This window comes from Entelurus aequoreus, linkage group LG26, assembly GCF_033978785.1.
Source record: "Entelurus aequoreus isolate RoL-2023_Sb linkage group LG26, RoL_Eaeq_v1.1, whole genome shotgun sequence".
Classification (NCBI taxonomy): domain Eukaryota; kingdom Metazoa; phylum Chordata; class Actinopteri; order Syngnathiformes; family Syngnathidae; genus Entelurus; species Entelurus aequoreus.
The window spans coordinates 19,934,232-19,946,731 of NC_084756.1; the positions used below are offsets into that span (position 1 = coordinate 19,934,232).

General features: G+C 38.2%; 1 protein-coding gene across 1 annotated transcript in view; it reads left to right on the forward strand.

Moving 5' to 3' along the window:
* pparg (peroxisome proliferator-activated receptor gamma) overlaps positions 1-12,500 on the forward strand; it is a 75,558-nt gene that overhangs the window by 39,659 nt on the left and 23,399 nt on the right. The window contains exons 2-4 of the mRNA XM_062037813.1: positions 3,934-4,215; positions 4,287-4,453; positions 10,799-10,937. Of these exons, the coding sequence (XP_061893797.1) occupies positions 3,934-4,215; positions 4,287-4,453; positions 10,799-10,937 (588 nt within the window). The remainder of the gene's footprint in view (positions 1-3,933; positions 4,216-4,286; positions 4,454-10,798; positions 10,938-12,500) is intronic.

Genomic DNA, 12,500 nt, shown 5'->3' on the forward strand with positions numbered 1-12,500 from the left:
AATTACTCAACATCTAGTTTTGTACTCCATAACTATTGTGAAGCCATGAAGTGGTTGCGGCCGTCAAGTACAACCGCCAATTTCAGCCTACAATCCTGACCAGATATCTAGATCCCTAGATTGATTGTTGTAAAATGTTATTCATCCCATTGTTTAGTTTCACACGTCCATTAAAGATATGATTCATGTATCATGGTGAGGCAAGCAAGGTTTACTGTTAAGAGAAATGTGGCAATAGGCTACATTGAAACACAGGGTAAGAATACACTTCCAGGTCAGAGGTGACTATGACGCGCAATTTTTTTTTCGCGCATGCGTACTTAGTCACGTTGCGCCGGCGGACGCAGGAGGTCTTAAACTGTGGCATTGTGTGTGTGTGTGGACAAGGATAAGGTTAGGTGGGATATAGCCTGGATAACCTTAGTGTAGAAGGGGCCTTAGAATACAATGTTTTAGGAACGCCCCCTACTGTGTTTAACCAATCAGCGGTCGACAACGAAGCCGGAAATTTCCTGGAACTATTCAAAAGTCCCACCTCGCTACTAGGAACTAAAAATAGTTCCTGAAGATCTACACAAGTAGTTTTTGGTGGATACACAGGAGGAACTTTACTTACCCAGGTAGATGAAAAAGTTCCTGTGGTGGAAAAGGACTTATTGTGTATTATAAATGTTCATTATATCGTGGACATTCTGACTAAAGAAACAAGCTCATGCCATCCAAAGCATTGCTCACTCAGAGGGTAGACTTGGCTCGTTCAGCCTAATCTCAAGTTTCTGCCCTGTATTTGATCAGGAAAAATTGCAAAATGTAGTGATTTTTACCTAAGAGATGTTAAAAACAATAGAAATCATATAGTTAATACATTTACAAATATTTTCAACGTTATCATTATTATTTTTTTTGTTTCTTATAATGATCAGTGACTCCCTGATCGCGCGTCACTGTTGATACTGTTACACTTAGTCATGCATGCTGTCACTCTTACCAATCGTTGTTGCTCAAAAAATATTTTTAAATAAACTCTGAACTTTTGAGGCAAGTCTGAAATTTTGCAATAATTATTGCAAAATTTCAGACTCCATCCAGCTTCATATGCCAGAGAACACAGTAACATGAGAAAAGACCTTTGACTCACATATTTCAGCAATTCTTTTTTTTTAGGACAACCTATATTTTAAACAGGATGTCCAAATCTATCTCTGAATGTTCTATACTCTTGTGTACATGTCATTCTTGTGTTGAGAAGAATAATGCTGCAGGAGATGGGTGTTGTTAACATTTTAGCTGATACCTGAGCTGGTTTGGTACGTTTGAAACCTGCTGGTGCTTAAAATGTGCCCCCCGACGCATTCACAGCCACAGAGACAGTCGGACATCACAAACTCCAACACTACACGTAACTGCCAGGTCGCTACAACGTCCATCCAATGACAAAAACAATACAAATTTAAGTACATCACACTCACTCATAAGCAATAGTCTGAGAGCGGTGAACTTTCCGGGGCTGCCGGATTTTTAGGAATGCCTGATCCCAAGTAAATTATTTGTCTCCTTATCCAACAGCCATTGTGAGTGTGTGTGTGTGCAAATCGCTACAGTCTATTCAGCTATTTGAACTATGTCTTCTTCTGTTGTTTGTTGTCGGTTGGCAGACAACTTTTAGTGTGCTTTACTGACAGCTTCTTGTTGTCAAACTTTATTGGTTTTACTCTGTTCACCCAATCAGAGGACCAAAAATGCTGTCATTTGAGGCAAATTTGCAACAAATTAAAAAAAAAAACAGCCCCATTGCCATGTAGCTTAAGTGACATCGGGACACCAGTCCTGATTCTGGAGGCCCAGGGTGGATTAGACTGACATGGCAACACTTAAAAGCTGAAATATGATCGGGCAAAAACATTGAATATACACGTAAGTATAGAAAGCAGTACATAAAATGCTACACATTTCTAAAAGACTGTAGGGTAAGAATTTTACTACAATCCTATACCGTATTTTGTGGGCTATAAATCAATCAATCAATCAATCAATTTTTATTTAAATAGCCCTAAATCACAAGTGTCTCAAAGGGCTGCACAAGCCACAACGACATCCTCGGTTCAGATCCCACATAAGGGTAAGGAAAAACTCACAATCCAGTGGGATGTCAATGTGAATGACTATGAGAAACCTTGGAGAGGACCCCCCCTCTAGGGGAGACCGGATGCAATGGACGTCGAGTGGGTCTAGCATAATATTGTGAAAGTCCAGTCCATAGTGGATCTGACATAATAGTGAGAGTCCAGTCCATAGTGGGGCCAGCAGGAGACCATCCCGAGCGGAGACGGGTCAGCAGCGCAGAGATGTCCCCAACCGATGCACAGGCGAGCGGTCCACCCCGGGTCCCGACTCTGGACAGCCAGCACTTCATCCATGGCCACCGGACCTGTGCCCCCCATTCCACAAGGGAGAAGGGGGCAGAGCAGAAAAGAAAAGAAATGGCAGATCAACTGGTCTAAAAAGGGGGTCTATATAAAGGCTAGAGTATACAAATGAGTTTTAAGATGGGACTTAAATGCTCACCGTTATTCAAACCGCACCCACTAAAGTTTAGAAGATATAAATATTTTACAAATATTAGCCGCACCGGACTATAAGCCGCAGATAAACAGTATATTGGGAGAAAATATTTTGTAAATCTTTATTTACACACCTTAATTGTTTCCAAACGGTGCTTGCCACACGGCAGTAAAATGGCTGATCAAACAAAACCTAAGTCAATCATCTAAAAAGACTCAATAACTCCACGGTGACGTTTTGATGAATTTACAAAACTGAAACAATACATACAGAATGCCATTGTAAGTTAATAATACTGACAGAGCGTGTTAGCATATTCGCTAATGCTAACGATGCTAGCTTGATTACTCTGTGATAGCACAAAACATTCCCGCAGATATCACACATGGGACGGTTTCGTAAGTAAGAATCCATACATATTGTAGTGTTTTAGTTATATCGTAAATCTTACAAACATTGCTTGGAGTGATGAATGAAGAACCCTTTTAAGCAGAAACGCTATGGACGAATGTACCTGCAGCATCTGTAGTGAGCCAACATGTTCAAAAGACGGCGCCATGACACAAACAATAACACACCTTTTCAGTGTCTCTGTCGGTACATGACAACTATTTGTTGAATACAAAACATTAAATTAGCCACGCAATTTTATAAGCCGCAGGGTTCAAAGCGTATGAAAAAAGTTGCAGCTTATAGTCCGGAAAATACAATAATTTAAGTTGTATATCTTGGTCAGTGCTTCTGTGTTTAGGCCTGAATAGAAGACCTGGTTTGCCCTGACCACCTGTTTATAGAATCAAGAAGTTTCGCCTGTTGAACCTTTCAAACATATTCTAATTTATTGAGATGGTCTGTACACTGTAAAAAGTGTTATTCAGTAGAAGCAGAAAGACGACAGATGAACAAATAGGCAGAATAAGGATTCATTCCAAGAATCAGGAGCTGAACACACACTGCTGCTGCTGGTGTGTTGTTCTTTGGTTGGGCAATCACAGAGCCAGCCGCCCAAACAACAACAACAGAGGAAGTCGGACATGTTACGAGCAGAGTTTGTCTTGTTCCGACTGTGTCACAATCTAACTCTCAATTGAGCAGATAACAGACAGACTGCAGGAACGAGCCTGAGCACGGAGGAGGAGTCCTATTGCGATCTAATAGTATGTATGCACTTTGTTGTTTTGTCGGAAAGAAAACATGCATACATGTGATGCTCCCTCCTCGCTATTTTATCTTCGTCCCACTCACTCGCCACCCTCTACTCTCGTCCGTGTTTTAGATTATTTTGGTGTTATTCTTTAAAGCAAGGACACATACAGTAAACACGCGACGTTGTATCAGCTAACACGTCACCGCTCTCGTCTCTCTACGCAGACATGGTGGACACCCAGCAGCTCTTCGCCTGGCCGGTGGGCTTCAGTCTGAGCACCGTGGATCTGCCCGAGCTGGACGACAGCAGCCACTCGGCGCACATGACGACGTTGGACTACGCCACCATCTCCTCCTCTTCCTCCTCCTCCCTGTCGCCCTCGCTGATGGCCTCCATGTCCTCCGTCGACGTGGCCTACGACCCAAGTCCTCCGCAGAGTGAGGACCGCTTGACCAACCTGGACTACACCAGCATGCACAGCTACAGGACCCAGGCAGACGCACACAGTAAGGCGTAGCTCAGCCTGCTTCTGTCTTCTGCACGTTGACGTCTAAAATGGAAAAATCTTGCCTTTTAGATTTCATCAAGCTGGAGCCAGAGTCGCCTCCTCAACAGGCCGACAGTCCATCGGTCTCCAAGCTACCGGATGACACCTCGACTGCAGCACTCAACATCGAGTGCCGTGTGTGTGGAGATAAAGCTTCTGGCTTTCACTACGGCGTGCACGCCTGTGAAGGATGTAAGGTAAGGAAGATATTTGTATGGCAAGAATAAATCATTAATAATTTGATTGAAAATATAACTTATTTTTTTGCACAAATTGTCATCCTATTGTTCTCTATTAAGAGTATTATTATTTAGACACACATACATATATATATATATGTTTGTGTGTTTATATATATATATATATATATATATATATATATATATATATATATATATATATATATATATATATATATATATATATATATATATATATATATATATATATATATATATATACTACATTTCTATCCTTTCCAGTATTTTATTGAAAAAAAACAGCATACTGGCACCATACTTATTTTGATTATTGTTTCTCAGCTGTTTGTACATGTTGCAGTTTATAAATAAAGGTTTATTTTAAAAAAAAAAAATAATAATTTAAAAAAAAAAATTTTTATTTTTTTTTTAAAAAGCCTCTGCGCATGCGCATAGCATAGATCCAATGAATCGATGACTAAATTAATCGGCAACTATTTTTATAATCGATTTAATCGATTAGTTGTTGCAGCCCTAGTTTATATATATATGTATGTGTGTTTATATATATATATATATATATATATATATATATATATATATATATATATATATATATATATATATATATATATATATATATATATATATATATATATTTATATATATATATATATATATATATATATATATATATATATATATATGTGTTTATATATATATATATTTATATATATATGTATATATATATATATATATATATATATATATATATATATATATATATATATATATATATATATATATATATATATATATATATATATATATATATATATATGTATTCCGAGCGCTATAATGTCACGTTATCGATGTAAAAATGCATTTTTAGACAATATGATTTGCCTGATCGGCTAGGAGACACAGAGAGTAACAAGCGGTAGAAAATGGATTCGAAAGGACAGATTTAAAAAATAATAATAATAATAATTATTATTATTATTTTATTTTATTTTTTTACTTTAAACTTCTCACGGACCGAAGTTTGGGGACCCCTGATTTAGAGATTTACTGATTATCTGCGCAGATATTTCGCATTTTGAGGTATTGGCCTTTTTTATCTGTATGTGCCTTTTTTTGACAACAGAACTACATCAGCCGATACAATATACACAAATATGATTCCAGTATTAAGTATTCAAAAAATTTAAATAAAAAAACAATTTGTGAATTAATAGTAATAACCACTTTTTTTTTTTTATTCATTTAAGATTAAAAATTACTGCACTCTCATTGTCTATCATTCTCCCCAAATATGTTGTGATATCAGACAGGGCATTTATTTGAGTTCTTGTGAGAATTTTGCTCACGCGGCCACGCACTCCGCCCCCGTATCGGATGTCCATTTTTAGTAGAAATCCACGCAGCTCTGTACATGAGGTCCCTGGTCTCCTACAGTTTGTCTCGTGGGCTTGCCTGTCAAAACTTTTTGTCAAGATATCCAGTTTTTGTCTTTCTTTCCGGGCATCTTCCCAATCCTGTTTTTTTTTTTTTTCACTACTGCAGTGATCAAGTCGCACGACAAGCGTCCGTCCGCAACACTCAAGGCTCATTAAAGTTAAAGTTCCAACGATTGTCACACACACACTAGGTGTGGTGAAATGTGTCCTCTGCATTTGACCCATCCCCATGTTCACCCCCTGGGAGATGAGGGGAGCAGTGAGCAGCAGCGTGCGCCTCGCTCGGGAACCATTTGGTGATTTAACCCCCAATTCCAACCCTTGATGCTGAGTGCCAAGCAGGGATGCAATGGGTCCCATTTTTTGTAGTCTTTGATATGACTCGGCCGGGGTTTGAACTCACGACCTCCCAGTCTCAGGGCAGACACTCTAACCACAAGGCCACTGAGCTGGTCGCAAGGCCACTGAGCTGGTTAAAGGAGCGCTCCAAGTTTCCGGTTCCGTGACGCTATCAAATAACAATACGACCTAGATGTATGGCAGGCCTGGGCAATTTATTTGACTCAGGGGCCAAATTTAGAGAAAAAAATGTGTCTGGGGGCCAGTATATCTATTTTTAGGAACACTAATACAAAAAGTCACAATAATGTCTTATTGAGTGCTAAAAACGGAATGGAATTTTATTTTTTTTTACTGAATGAGACACCCAAAATGTACATGAAAATAAACAATGGGATTTACAATATTAACTAGGACCGATAAAACACTGAATATTGACAACATATAAACGTCACATCCCCTCTTGATCGACATTATTTGCAATGAAGCGAAACACAACAAAAGTGCAACAAACAGCGAAATATGAACACGAAGGGTTAAAAAAAAAAACACCTACAATCTGATATATGTGAAAAATCACTATGCTTTAGAACTTTGTTGTAAAAATCTCCTTCCGCATCTGTCCCTGACACCCACATTTCAGGCTGGCCACTCTGGAAACACTCTGTGGAAACGCTCCCCACCCACACTGCTTGGTGACTTACAAACGTAGATTACCATAGTAACTAATTACATTACCGTAGTAACTAATTAGATTACAATTGTAACCAGTATATCATGCAAAAGCGCAGATTCCATCCATTGAAATACTTTGTATAGTTCGAGACTTACGGTAATTTGAAAACATCACTGCACATCATAATGGCAGCTACAGTTTCCATCTTAAAGATCTAAAAAAATTATTTGTCCGGCGGGCCAGATTGAAAACCTTAACGGACCGCATGTTTGCTTAATTTGGTCAGGTCTGTTGTATGGTCATGAAGATGACAGAAAATATATATGTCTGTCAAAAATCCAAAGATGTTGTTAATACCTTAACAAATAGGAGTCTTAATATATAAGTAAAGTAGAGTATGCAGCAGCTCACACATTCTCATACTTTTTGTAATATTCAAAAAGAATCAATGAAACATGTCTCAACCACATAGGTTTTTTTTGTTTTTTTTAATGTTTTTATTTAAATGTTCGGGGTTCCTAACAAGGAAATCTTACAATGTAATAAATCCATAAATTGTATAAAATTTTGTAGATGGTGAGTTATTTTGATGTAGAAAAATCCCATATGTTTACCAATTTTCCCAGGAGATTTTCTATATTTTGAAATGCAAATGTCGATGATTCTCTGACCCGCAGCATTAGTAATAAAGGTGTATGTCAATCCCCTGATGTTTGTTGGTGCTAAATTAACCACAAAATTAGCGCCGCATAACACATGATGTTGCTCCTGGTCCGATGCAAAGTCGTAACTAAAAAAAAGTATGGCCAACACGGTTTCAGGCAATCTCCTCAATGATTGGTCAAAAGGCCCTCACGTGACTACAGGGGGACAATTTTGAGCTAATGCCATGTGTTTGCGGTTCTTCCTTGATAGTTTTTCGACATGTATAAATGCCCTGTTGTACAGCATGGGGCTGCTCCACCCACAAGAATTGTGGAAATATTTTACGTCACTTTTCACACTACCCAGAAAGAAGTATTGGAAGTAAAGGTTCACAAACGACACTGGAGAGCCACCGCGAGTCAAACACACGACATGTCTGCGTTTTGTTCGGGACATACGCAGAAGCTAATACAAAAAATAACAGAAGAAATGAAAATATTGAAGAGATGTTTTCACAAAAACAGACTATCTTTGACTCTCAGTAGAACTCAAATAATGCAATTTGGTAGGAGTTGAAGAGAAAGTCAAACACAAATACAAATAGATAGACATTGAAAGTGGAAAAATGTAACCAAATTCGGAGTGTAATAATATATGAGAAAATGAACTGGAAATCTCATAAGAAAAAATCCAACAAGTGGCAAGAAATATGTCAATAATGAATAATGCAAAATATGTTGTGGACCAAAAATCACTGCATATTTTCTACTGCTCGCCAGTGTTACCGTATCTGAGTTATTGTGCAGAAATATGGGGAAATAAGTACAAAAGTACATGTATTCACTTAGCATGTTACAAAAAAGAAATAACTTATAATAATACAAAATGAGTGATACAAAGAGTGATTACAAATACAATGGAAGCAGCCACCACAGTTGACATACTTCACACAAATGTCACAATTTCTCTGTGATTGTTGGTCCAAAGCCAATGAAGATTTTGGCAAAATGAGGGTAATACGTTATTTTTTTTGGTGGTTCTGCGCATTTTTCACGTTTATTGCGCCGTCGCCGTAGGGTGTGTGTTCCTGCTGGTCACGAAATACTGCAGTCAAATACAATGTCTTGAAAAAATATATCACTCTTGAATCAACACTGTAGTTAATACTATGATCAAAGTTAGTTAAAAACTAAATGTGAGATACAAATAATAATGGAAGTATAATTGTTTGTATAAAGCAGTGTTTTTGAACCTTTTTTGAGCCAAGGCACATTTTTTGCGTTGAAAAAATGCGGAGGCACACCATCAGCAGAAAGCATTAAAAAACGAAACTCAGTTGACAGTAAAAAGTCGTCGTCGCAATTGTTGGATATGACTTTAAACCATAACCAAGCATGCATCATTATAGCTCTTGTCTCACAGTAGGTGTACTGTCACCCACCACCTGTCATATCACACCCTGACTTATTTTGAGTTTTTAGGTGTTTTCCTGTGCGTAGTGTTTTAGTTCTTGTCTTGCGCTCCTATTTTGGTGGCTTTTTCTCTTTTTTATATGTCCCGCATCATGTTTTAGCAATCAAGAATATTTCAGTTGTTTTTGTCCTTCTTTGTGGGGACATTGTTGATTGTCATGTCATGTTCGGATGTACATTGTCTTTGCTCCACAGTAAGTTTTTGCTGTCGTCCAGCATTCTGTTTTTGTTTTCTTTGTAGCCAGTTCAGTTTTAGTTTCGTTCTGCATAGCCTTCCCTAAGCTTCAATGCCTTTTCTTAGGGGCACTCACCTTTTTTTTATTTTTGGTTTAAGCATTAGACACCTTTTTACCTGCATGCTGCCTCCCGCTGTTTCCCACATCTACAAAGCAATTAGCTACCGGCTGCCACCTACTGATATGGAAGGGTATTACACGGTTACTCTGCCGAGCTCTAGACAGCACCGACACTCAACAACAACACATCATTTGCAGACTATAATTACTGGATTGCAAAAAATATTTTTAACCCAAATAGGTGAAATTAGATCATCTCCCACGGCACACCAGACTGTATCTCACGGCACACTAGTGTGCCGCGGTACAGTGGTTGAAAAACACTGGTATATAGTATATAATTGGTGCAAAGGTTTAAAACGTGTACAAAGATATTTCACATGCCTTTACTGTGTATATAATTTAACTGTGTTTATGTTGTGTATAATGTGTATTTATAATATGTTGTACAAAGGACATTTCATAATTTTCGGAAGTTCATCTTGTACTTGACATTGTTTATAGGGTTAGGCGCAATAAGTGTTCAACTTCAGCCTAAACCCTTTCGGTCTGCAACATTTTCTTTTTCAATCTATGAATGTACAACTGTTTGTTTATTTTGTTGACCATTGACCGAAGAAGAAGAATAAACTAATAAACTAAACTGCAGGAATGTAGCAGCAAAGTGCGTCAAATACGGCTACAAAGTTACACTTTCACAAAATAAAAACATGTTTTCTTGTAAGTTTATGAGCTGGTGTATTTTTAGAACTATATATTGACGTATTATACTAGTTTATTTTGTCAGAAAAACTAACATTAAAACGACAGCAATTGCACAGTCATGGCGCCTGTTTTTTGGTTTTCCATACTCTTTTTTTAATACACCACTCTGGTGTGCAACACATCTAGGCAAAAAGGAATAGTGTGATGATAACCACATAACTTTTATTACCATGTAGGCTAGCATGCACTTGAGAGTCAGAAACTGGTAAAATGTCTTACTGCCAATGTGTAGTTTGCAGGTCAGGTGGAAAAAATGCTACTTGAACTGTAGTGGTGAGGACTGAATTGTTTGAAGTCACTTTCACTGCATGAGCCATACATTTTCCACTCTCTAAAACTATTTCTATTCCTACTTTTTTTTTTCTTTTTCAAACTGAGTGTACGTAAGGTAACATAGCGTAGTTATTGTTCTTATGTCTTATGGGGGGACTCGCCAGATGAGGAGGTCAGCCAAGCAGGCAAACACTTTTAATTGTTTTAAAAGAGAAAACATTCTTTATTTAGGCGCAGTCTTCAGCCCCTTTAACTTCCTCCTCCTTTAAATAACGCACATTTTTGTTGTTGTTGCAAGGAACAGCTGCTGCCTGTAAAGAATGACTACAATGTGTTTGCCACACACTAACATGATGGGAAGCATGTATCCTAAAATGTGCTTCTTTCACGGAAGTATAACACTTGTTTTTCCACAGGGTTTCTTCAGGCGCACCATCAGGTTGAAGCTGGTGTACGATCACTGCGACCTCCACTGTCGCATTCACAAGAAGTCCCGCAACAAATGTCAATACTGTCGCTTCCAGAAGTGCTTGAACGTCGGCATGTCGCACAACGGTAAGATAAGATACAGTAGGTACGGAAAAAATCCAGTCAAACATGTGCTCTGTAGATGAGTCGCTGTGATTTGTTTACAGGACATATGTCTCAACACAATGTACAGTAGCGATGGGATTCATATGGCCACATTCTTGGGTGGATCTCGCATGAGAGACAGGTGGGAGGTTAATCATTTTGCAATGCAGTCAGCTGAAAATGATGGATAGCGCCACTCTACATACATTCTGTGGTCAACGTTGGAATTGCCACAAAACACATCTTACGATATTCAACACTCTACTGCCGTCTGGCGGCTAAAGTGGATAGTGCACCCCCCCCCCCCCCCACAATTCGTCACGTTTCATGTGTCAGGTAAACAGCGACGAAAGGGAGCCATATGAATCCCCTTCCTACTGTACCATGTACCGTATTTTTCGGACTATAAGTTTTTTTCATAGTTTGGCCGGGGGTGCGACTTATACTCAGGAGCGACTTATGTGTGAAATTTTAGCACATTACCGTAAAATTTCAGATAATATTATTTAGCTCATTCACGTAAGAGACTAGACGTATAAGATTTCATGGGATTTAGCGATTAGGAGTGACAGATTGTTTGGTAAACGTATAGCATGTTCTATATGTTATAGTTATTTGAATGACTCTTACCATAATATGTTACGTTAACATACTAGGCACGTTCTCAATTGGTTATTTATGCGTCATATAACGTACACTTATTCAGCCTGTTCACTATTCTTTATTTATTTTAAATTGCCTTTCAAATGTCTATTCTTGGTGTTGGGTTTTATCAAATAAATTTCCCCCAAAAATGCGACTTATACTCCAGTGCGACTTATATATGTTTTTTACCTTCTTTATTATGCATTTTCAGCCCGTGCGACTTATACTCCGGAGCAACTTATACTCCGAAAAATACGGTAATGATAAAATAACAATAATGAATAATGATTAGTAATGAAATACTTGTGCCCAATGTAGTTTTTTTTAATAACTCCAAAAGATGGCGGTTGTTACATTTGAAGTATCACGAGTGGTCAGCATCCAGACACTTTATTTATCTTCATGCGCTTTAGGTGGGAGGTTAATCATTTTGCAATGCAGTCAGCTGAAAATGACGGATAGCGCCACTCTACATAGCAACTGGCTCTGTGGTCAACGTTGGAATTGCCACAAAACACATCTTACGATATTCAACACTCTACTGCGGTCTGGCGGCTAAAGTGGATAGTGCACCCCCCCCACACACACACAATTCGTCACGTTTCATGTGTCAGGTAAACAGCGACGAAAGGGAGCCATATGAATCCCCTTCCTACTGTACCATGTACCGTATTTTTCGGACTATAAGTCGCAGTTTTTTTCATAGTTTGGCCGGGGGTGCGACTTATACCCAGGAGCGACTTATGTGTGAAATTTTAGCACATTACCGTAAAATTTCAGATAATATTATTTAGCTCATTCACGTAAGAGACTAGACGTATAAGGTTTCATCGGATTTAGCGATTAGGAGTGACAGATTGTTTGGTAAACGTATAGCATGTTCTATATGTTATAGTTATT